Here is a 9,500-nt window from a genome sequence, read left to right on the forward strand (position 1 = left end):
AGAGATGCTTATTCGCACAGCAGTTATCATCTGATGACACGGAAAGCTGTTCTCTGCCTGTTCATCAGTGTCAAAAATTCTGCAATGGCTTTCTCTGTGAAATCAGTAACAATCTTTTTATTTTCCAAGGGATATGACTAAAGGTAGTCCTTGTCTTATGACCACAACTGGGACCGGAATTTCCATTGTAAGTCGTTGCAGTCATAAGCCGAGTCACCACGTGACTGGACCCGATTTTATGACCATTTTTATGTCAGTCATTAAATGAATCCAGCTTCCCCAATGAGTGTGTTTTGCTGGAAAACGGCAAAAAATGTAGCAAAACATGATCACATGACCACGGGATGCTGCAACTGGTCATAAATGCAAGCCAATTGCCAAGCGTTTGAAATGCGATTGTGTGACTGGGGAGGGGGGAAGTGCAACATTTTGTGACACTTGCAAGTTCTTTACAGGCCATAAAGCACCCATTCTGAGGTCGTTGTAGCTTTGGACCATCATTAAACAAATGGTTCTAAGTCGAGGACTACCTGCATTCTTAGATTCTGCAGTGTCCTGGGTGATAAGTTATAGCATCCTTGAGTGGCACAGTTTGACCATGCTAGCTGGGGAGTATGGAACTTGTAGTCTAATAAGTTGGAGAAGGGTTAGCAACTCAGGCATGGCAGTTCAATGCCATGCTGGAGTCTCCATGCTGGGGAAGGGGAGTGGGCTACAACCCAGGATCAAACATCAACCCTAATGAATTGTAGCATGGATTTGCTTGGGTGATCTATTCAACCATGACCCCAACCCCACCATTTTCTATATACTACTATCTATATACTACTAAAACTCTTGTGTCTGTTTGATACTTTGTAACCTTTAACTGGGTGAAACAGTGCATCATAGGCCAACCATTTTTGATCCAAGATACCTCAAATGGGCTAACTTACAGAATGCATCCAAAATCCAGGACCCATGATTCCTGTGGAATTGAAATTTGGCAAATTTTATAAAACATTTTATGACATAAAAATTATCATAGAACATTTTATGACATAATACAAAATGTCGTAAAACATTTCCTGTGGTCAACTCCTGATGTTTGACTGGGCTATACAGTTCAGTCTGAACGACATGGGCTATTTTCAAGGCAGATACCTCTCTGCATATCTCCCTGAATTTTTAAGAACCTTTCCATGAAGGCAGGACAATAGAAGCTCTGCCCTTGTTGAAGGCATTGGGGAATCTGGCAAGGAAATATCTCTGAAACAATGACTGAATGGGTCACAAGTTGTCTTGTATTACCTAAAATAACCATAAACTAAAGACCCCACAGTTTTTTCTCTGGGAGCATTTTAAATTGTTCAGCTTTCCCAAGTGAAAAATCTAAATTACCACATTCTGTGACCCACACTCACTTGTCCATCTCCTCTCATCCCTAGCAGGAGGATAACAACCACAACATCATTGCAAGAACCCCCAGATCTAATAAGAAAACAATTCTATGGGTTTGTAAATAATAAATCCATCCTGAAGTCAGATCAGCTAGAACTTATTTCGTAGTTGCCTGTGCTTGGTGGCAAAATGAGAAGCCTATTCTTTCAGCCACAGCAGTGTTCTCGATCTTGGCAACTTTAAGATGGGTGGACTTCAACTCCCAGAATTCCCCAGCCAGCATGATTGGCTAGGGAATTCTGGGAGTTGAAGTCCACAGGGAATTCTGGGAGCTGAAGTCCACCCATCTTAAAGCTGCCAAGACTGAGAAACCCTGAGCTACGTAATACTTATTTGAGACCGCCCACTGGAGTTGCAAAAACAGTGGAGGTCTATGTGGCAACGTTTTCTCTCTACTTCCCCACCCCCTCTAATAATGCTTGAGGAAAAGTCTCTTCCTCTCCTGGAACGACCTGCGGCACTCACCTGTACAAATGCAAAATTAAACAGGACAAAAGCCAACATTTTAAAAAAAAAGTTGCCGGAACAGCTGGCAGGAGCCGCGCGCTTTGCAGGGCGGGACATGTAGTCCAGGCTGTCCGCCGGAGCCTGGTCCGCTACCGAGGCTGGAACTGCAAGTCCCAAGAGGTTTTGCTCTCCGCTGCTGCAGTCCGCGCCCAGGAGCCTGGCGCGGGCGGTGCGTCGGGGTCTATTGTCTCGGCGGCTCCCCCTCCCTCCTTCCTCCCTTTTCCCCGGTGGTGTTTTGCATCTTTCACGGGGGGCTTGCATTGTGAGCGCGGAAGCATGGCGGATGAGCAGGAGATCATGTGCAAACTGGAAAGCATCAAGGAGATCAGGTAAGGGGGTGCAGGGAGGAGATTGCCAAAGGATGCGTTGCTTTGCCCCGTTCCTTTTGTGCCATTTGCGCGGGGGCGTGCTTATTCAAGAGAAAAGACGCCCAGGGACTCTTCCTGCCAGCCGAGGGCCGCTTCTTCCTCCTTCCCCAGGAATACACCTGGATTTCCCCTCCCAGGGTTCACACGCAGGCTGATGGTGCACAAAACACACACCGAGCTGGGTTGGCGTTAAGTCTCCTCCCCTGAAAGAATCCAGTTTTTCTGGGGACACACAGCCCATTGAGCTAACTGCCACGGCCGGGTTTGCAAGAGTCGGTTCCAGCTAACCAGGGGAGTTCTGTTTTGTGAAGGGAGCAGGGGAAGGTGGCAGAGCGTAACGCCCCTGGCAGAACGCTGCTTGGAAAAACAGACTGGCAACGGAGCCGCTCCGAAGTTGCTGGGGAGCACGTTGGAATTGTGGAAGGAAACTTCGGGTCATTTGAAGCGTTAACGTGTAAGGAAGTTGCAAACAATGAGCTGTTTGGCCCTCCTTTTGTGGTTGAAGTTTATAGGCAGGGGTCTCGATGTGAACTGTTTGCAAAGGGAAAGAAAAGCCCCTGAGGCATTCTTTTTGCACCTCTCAAAGCACTGATTGAGAAGATGTGGGTTTACTCGAGAGAAACCCCTACTGTGTCCAGCAAGGCTTGATCCTGAGTTGATAGAATAGGTTCACAGCCACAGAAAGCTAATCGATGCCTCCAGTGACCTTGAAGCCGCAATTCGGGATTCGTTTAATCTGGAACTGAGTCATCCCTGCTGGTTGACTCCTGAGTTAAATATCCACTTGAAATTGAATTTACTCTGAGGGGTGTGCCTGGTGGAAGAAGTGTGTGCTAATTCAAAACTCCTTTTCGACTAAGGTGAAAGGGAGATTTTAAAAATGGGGAAATTCCATACCCAAAGTTGTACCAGACCAATCTTCATCACAAGTTTGAATTAATGAAGCCACCTGCTTACATACACATAGTTTCTGGGTGTGATGGGTTCCAGCTGAAATAATTCCAGCCACAGTGGTAAGAGATGAGGGGATTTCAGTCCAACATGTTTGGATTATGATGATGATAATGTGCCATCAAGTCATTGTCCACTCTTCACGACCGCATTGATAGATTTTCTCCATGATGATTTGTCCCTAATTTGGTCCATCAGTTCTTCCAACGGTGCACTCATCACTGCTGAAACCGAGTCCCTCCACCTTGCTGTTGATTGTCCCCTTCTTCTTCTTCCTTCCATCTTTCTCAGCATTATGGACTTCTCAAGGGAGTTGGGTTTCTGCGCTGATTGATTGATTGATTTCATGCCATCAAGTCATTTTCAACTCCGAGCGACCGCATAGTTAGATTTTCTAGTCTTGATCTGGAGGGCAGAATCTCCCTTGCCTGGGCTGACGATGGGGGTCTTCTCAGGGGACACCTTGAATTTCAAGCTCTTTCCCTAACAAGGGTACATGACCCGACTTGGTTAGCTTTCAAATGGACCTGTCCAGCTTTTTTGTGATATCTCTAAAAAAGTTGCCATGGACTGTTTATTGTTTTGGATGGGGTTAAACATTTATTTGTGTTGTCTTTCGCTTATATGTATCAACTTCTCTAGGGAAAGTTCTGCCCTGAAGGATGTATATAACCGTAGTAAACAATAGGTAACAGTGACCTGGATTTGGAGGTACCGTTTGGAGAGGAATGCATAGTGCCTTCATTCATGTAGGAAGATGGAGATGTTAAAATACTCAGAGCTTTCTCATTTCTTGTAGTTAAAGCTATTGAAGATTTCTCATGCCCCCAGTTATGGCCAGAAAAGCCATGGCTAGCTATGAATTGTGGAAGTTTCCACAATAGGGCACCAGGTTGTTGCAAATCTCCCAGGAATCCTGGGCAGATTCTGCAGGGCAGAAGTGCAGTAAATAAGTCACATCAGATCAGATCTGCAATGTCTTGTCTGTCAGTTGTATCGTTTGTGATATGTACAGTGACCATATTTTCTTGCAAAAAATAAAGGACAAACCTGAAAAAGGAGCAAATCTGAAAGAGGTTCATAAGGATTAAAAAAAAATGTTTATGTCTGTAACTCTGCTTTACAGAGGAAAATTCAAGAGCGAAACCAAGAAAATAAATAAGTAAGTAAATAAATCTAAAGGTCAGCTTTCTGGAATACAGGACTGTCCTTTAGAATAAAGGATGTATGGTCACTGTAGCTATGCAAGATCTTAGGACTGGTGCTACAGGTTGAATCTTTGGATTCATCAAATATTCCTGAATTATGGTCTGTCTTAGCAATGGGGCAAATGTTGTGCTGGCAGAGGATGGATTAGAACCACTGGCTGATGTCTGTCTTCTTTGTAGTAGATCTGTCAATTTTCTGATTCTCAATAATACAACAGACAAGTTCTTCTAAATTGGGCTACTGAGATCCAAAAAAGTTTAAGAGGAAAACCAGGTATCGATTTTGAGGTGATGGGATTCCAGTTCTGTAAAGAGTGTTGACTTCCAAACTAAGCATGGTCTCAGAGGCACCCTTTGTCCTTAATTTGGAATCCACGCATCATATTAAGACATGGTTTGTTGGCTGAATCTGCATATCCCACCGAATTATAAACCACAATTTACCAACAGTGGTTGGGTTTGCACCACATGGTAAGCCCAAACCAAGCAAACTAAATGAATTGCTTGGCATGATCTGTGCTCTGGGGTCACACATTGCTCTAAACAATAGTTGGTTTAACTGTAGCTTAATGGACAAACCTCAGTTTGATGGTTTTGCACAATATCTAAGCTGCAAAATGCCTGCAAAACTCATTACTCTGCAAGCAGGGTGTGATCAAAAAAGTCAAGATGGTGGTTACAAACAGGTGGAGCTTCAATCACACCACCACGACCACCATCTTGACCTTTTCTACCACACCCTGCAGACCACCTTGTTTGGGAGCTAAGCTTAACTTTATCTCTCGTCCCCTGATCCTCCTGACTGCCATAAAGAAAGGTGAAATACCTCTTGGCAATCTTGAAATGTCACCACCTTCTCAATCTTCTCCATTTCTTCCCCACCCCACCCTCCCCAGAAATAAAACACTACAGATGGAAAAGATCAAAGCCCGCTTGAAGGCAGAATTTGAGGCTCTGGAATCCGAGGAAAGGCACCTGAAGGAGTACAAACAGGAGATGGACCTCTTGCTGCAAGAAAAGATGGCCCATGTGGAGGAACTGAGACTCATCCACGCTGACATCAATGTGGTAAGTGGAGGGACGGGGAGAGATTCCGGTTGAAACCTTCCATTCGCCAATGCAGTTGGGGGACCTTGAGGATGGTCTTAATCAGTGGGCAAAGGGAGAAAAATGTGGGGATCTAGAGCTGATGTTATGGAATGTGTCTCTGTAGGGAGAGGTGATGTGGTGGATCTTGGCAGGGCTGTTGGTTCTCAGGAAGGAGGGAACACATTCCAAGAAGGGGAAGGAGATAAGCAGAAACATCGTCCAGAGGGCAGTTGTGGGAAAACCAAGAGGTTCAGGATAGCCCCGCCCTAGAGCTTTCCCAAGTTATTTTCCCTGAGGTTAGGTAGAGTAGCTTGAGTCTGGCACGATTCTGTCTATACAGCGTGAGCAAATAAACAACTGAAGTTTGGCTGGGCTGGTTCTTGGTTGTTCCTGGGCTGGGCCTGACAGCCATGTCTTCCAAAATGGTTGCTGTTAATTCATATGGTATTCTCAGGGTGATCCCTTCATCAGCAACCTGCTGAGTTTTCCAGAGTTCCCCGCCAATCTGCTCAGGCTGGCTGAAAATTCTGGAGGTTGCAGGTAGAAAGCACACTAAGCTGGGAGAAAATTGTGTGGCTTTCTGCCACATCCTTCTTTTTCTGTATCCCAGCACAACTAAGATACATCCTCTTCCCTATTTCTCTGCTCTCTGTGGAGCATTCGTATGAGAAAAGAAAAGCTGGCAGGAGAGGGAGGAGGCTACACTATCACCACCCAGCTAATTTTTTCAGCCATCCATGACATCAGGTTAGAGAATTGGGACCTGCCAATGAGAAATGAGAGAGAGATCTGCTCCAGGAATGGATCTCCTGCTTCTCTTCCAGATGGAGAACACGATCAAACAGTCTGAGAACGATCTGAACAAGCTCCTGGAGTCCACACGCCGTCTCCATGAGGAATACAAGCCTCTTAAAGAGCATGTGGATGCTTTGAGGATGACCCTGGGTTTGCAGAGGTTGCCCGACTTGTGTGAAGAGGAAGAGAAACTTTCCCTTGAGTAAGCTGAGAAGACCACTGGTCTGAAAGTTCTAAAGTCCATTTCTGGGCCTGGTAGAAGAAAGGAGGGGAAAATAAAGGGGTGCATGGAGGTACACTAAACTGGGAGTGGCTCAGCTTCTGAGAGTACAACTGCAATTTTGTGGTAGGCGCACAAAAGCACTGCCACAGATGGAAGAGTTGTATACTTACTCATGCTTGGCATGACGGACACATCAAACATGAAACACCTATCTACAGGAAGGGGATCTATACCTCTGCCCAGTTATTCCTACTAACAATACCACTCTTAGCTAATGAGATGTCTGTGGATTCCAGAGATGTTGCCACCATAGCCATCTGCAGGGTAGGTAAGGGGACGGGAGATGGCCTATGTGCCCATGCATCGTTGTGTCAAGGGCGTGATGACATCGTGATGCACATGACAACATTGTGGCTTTTACTAGACGTCAGTGATGGGTGCAGATGAATATGGTGCTAGAGAATGGTCCTTCCTTGTCAGTGTGCCACCTTCCTGTTTAAAGTCGGGCGAGATAAGGAGCCTGGTGGGTCCCAAGAGAAGTGTCTCAGAGGGCATTCCTATTTGCCAGCATTCTGTTGTTTCGCCCTCTACTCTGTCCACTTGTACTGTCTTTTTGCTTCGATAAGCTTTGCTTAGAATAGTCCTTTGTAACCCTGTTCTCTGCTGGTCAATGCCACCCTTTCCAACAGCATCTGGCAATGCCTTGGTAGGGAAGGCTGATGTAAACCAGAGATGTGCCAAATGGACTTTGCATTCTTCTCCCAGAAGGTCCTAGTTTCTTCTGGAACGAGGCAACCTAAGCATTCCAGGAGGGTTGGTGACTTTCCAGATATGGATCATCCAGACCAAGATGTATGTAATTGCATACCCCCCCCAAAATCCCCCCACTTTTCACAGAGGGAGACAGGATGCTCCAGGAACAAAGCTAGAATGTCCTGGAGATAGCTCATTTCATTTTGCTCTCTAAAAGTACAAGGGAAATGTAAGAGTTGGTTGGTCACTGAATCCTTCGGCTCTGATTGTTTTGTGCTTTGTGGTCTGCCTAGTTACTTTGAAAAGCAGAAAGCTGAATGGCAGACAGAGCCACAGGAACCTCCAATCCCAGAATCCTTGGCTGCAGCTGCAGCAGCTGCCCAACAGCTGCAGGTGGCCCGGAAACAGGATACAAGGCAGACGGCAACTTTCAGACAACAGCCACCACCTATGAAGGTACGTAGGCACAAATTCAGTTGTTGGAAGATGCTACATGTAGATCAGTGTCTTTCAACCTTGGCCACTTGAAGATGTGTGGACTTCAACTCCCAAAATGGCTGGGGAACTCTGGGAATTGAAGTCCACACATCTTAAAGTTGACAAGGCTGAGAAACACTGGTTTAGTCTATAAGTTCTGGTGAAGCTTTGTATGAACCCGGTCTGGATCAGTCTTTCCAAGCTGAGCATCTTTCCGATCCCATTGGCTTCATGTCTTATGGGAGTTGTAGTTCTTACAGTCCCATTGGGGAAGGCAAGTCCGGGCGAAGAGGGTCACGACCTCTTGTTTGCAGTCCTAACCGAACAACTTTCTCCTCCTCCAGGCATGCCTATCCTGCCACCAGCAGATCCACCGGAACGCCCCCATCTGCCCCCTCTGCAAAGCCAAAAGCCGTTCCCGTAACCCAAAGAAGCCCAAGAGGAAGCAAGACGAATGAAAACACAGAAGCATCTCGCCCCCCCCCAACCGGACACCTTTTCCCCCCTTTGCAGTAGACCCGTCAAGGTGATCTAAGTTTTTTGGCGTGTGAAACCTGAGTGTGACTTATGCTTTTGTTCCGTTTAACGTGTCAGCACAACTGTACAGTCAGTTGAGTGACTGGTTTTCGGCCAGCTTTGGGATAGGCTGCTTTCCCCGGAGACGTTAAGAGCAGACAGTGCTACCTTGGGACTCTGCACATGAGCAGGTACTACACCAGCCTGACGGCACAGGACATTTTGTACAGAGAAAACAACGGGTGGCTTGTCTCCTGCCTAACAGCCTGTGCTTCATTAGCAAGTGGACCTCAAGCCCCTTTTTTATCCAACTGATCAGAGGCCCATTGTTTCCATGACCTGTTTTATTTTTTTACCATGACAGTATTTTTGTACAGAGGCTCTGCTTTTCCATTCAGTCTCCAGTGCTCAAGAGTCTTTTCATACAGGTGTCAGGATGTGTAAGGTTTACTTGGCTTTGTTCCTAGGTATAAACAGGTGTGTGTCTGTCTGTCTTTGGTACTTTTCTTGTTAAGTTCTGTACTAAAGAAATTTGAGTCCTGCCCTACCTGTGCATGTGGACCCATTCTCGGGCCTGCATGAATTCTGGAAAATTACATTCTTCTAATATTTTGCAAGATGGATTCCAAGTCCCCCACCAGGAAGCTATGCAGAGAATTGACTTCCCTCCTAGACCATCTACGGACAAGCCTTCCGGGGCAGAGAACTGGACTTAACAGCAGCGGCTGAATCAGGAAGGTGAATTGGGCAGAGTTACATCATGCATGGGGGTAAAGCTGGGATACTCCATTTTTTCCTCCGTCTATGGCAGTGTTTCTCAACCTTGGCTACATTAAGATGTGTGGACTTCGACTCCCAGAATTCCCCAGCCAGCCATGCTGGCTGAGGAACTCCGGGAGTCGAAGTCCACACATCTTAAAGTGGCCAAGATTGAGAAACACTGGTCTATCGGTAAGGGAGAGAATGCTTGGATTCATTTCTCATTTGAAAGCTGCTACAGAACTGCAGTTTTCACAGGGAGGGTTAGTGATGGTAGAACTGGATTTGGGATCCCAGGTTCAGGTCTCTACTTAAATGTGGACCCCAGTGATTTTGGGCCAGTCACTGTCTCTCTGTTTCACAGCTTTCTTGTACAGTTATATTTAGGGATGCCCCCCCCCATGTATGCTGCCT

General features: G+C 46.2%; 1 protein-coding gene across 1 annotated transcript; it reads left to right on the forward strand.

Moving 5' to 3' along the window:
* Nucleotides 1-2,075: 2,075 nt before the first annotated feature.
* Nucleotides 2,076-9,194, forward strand: ZC4H2 (zinc finger C4H2-type containing). The gene is made up of 5 exons (XM_063313633.1): nucleotides 2,076-2,276; nucleotides 5,371-5,542; nucleotides 6,388-6,560; nucleotides 7,628-7,790; nucleotides 8,156-9,194. Exons 1-5 carry the CDS (start codon nucleotides 2,224-2,226, stop codon nucleotides 8,267-8,269), a joined length of 675 nt encoding a protein of 224 aa, XP_063169703.1. The 5' UTR covers nucleotides 2,076-2,223; the 3' UTR covers nucleotides 8,270-9,194.
* The last annotated feature ends 306 nt before the right edge of the window (nucleotides 9,195-9,500 follow it).

This window comes from Candoia aspera, chromosome 12 (genome assembly GCF_035149785.1).
Source record: "Candoia aspera isolate rCanAsp1 chromosome 12, rCanAsp1.hap2, whole genome shotgun sequence".
Lineage (NCBI taxonomy): Eukaryota > Metazoa > Chordata > Lepidosauria > Squamata > Boidae > Candoia > Candoia aspera.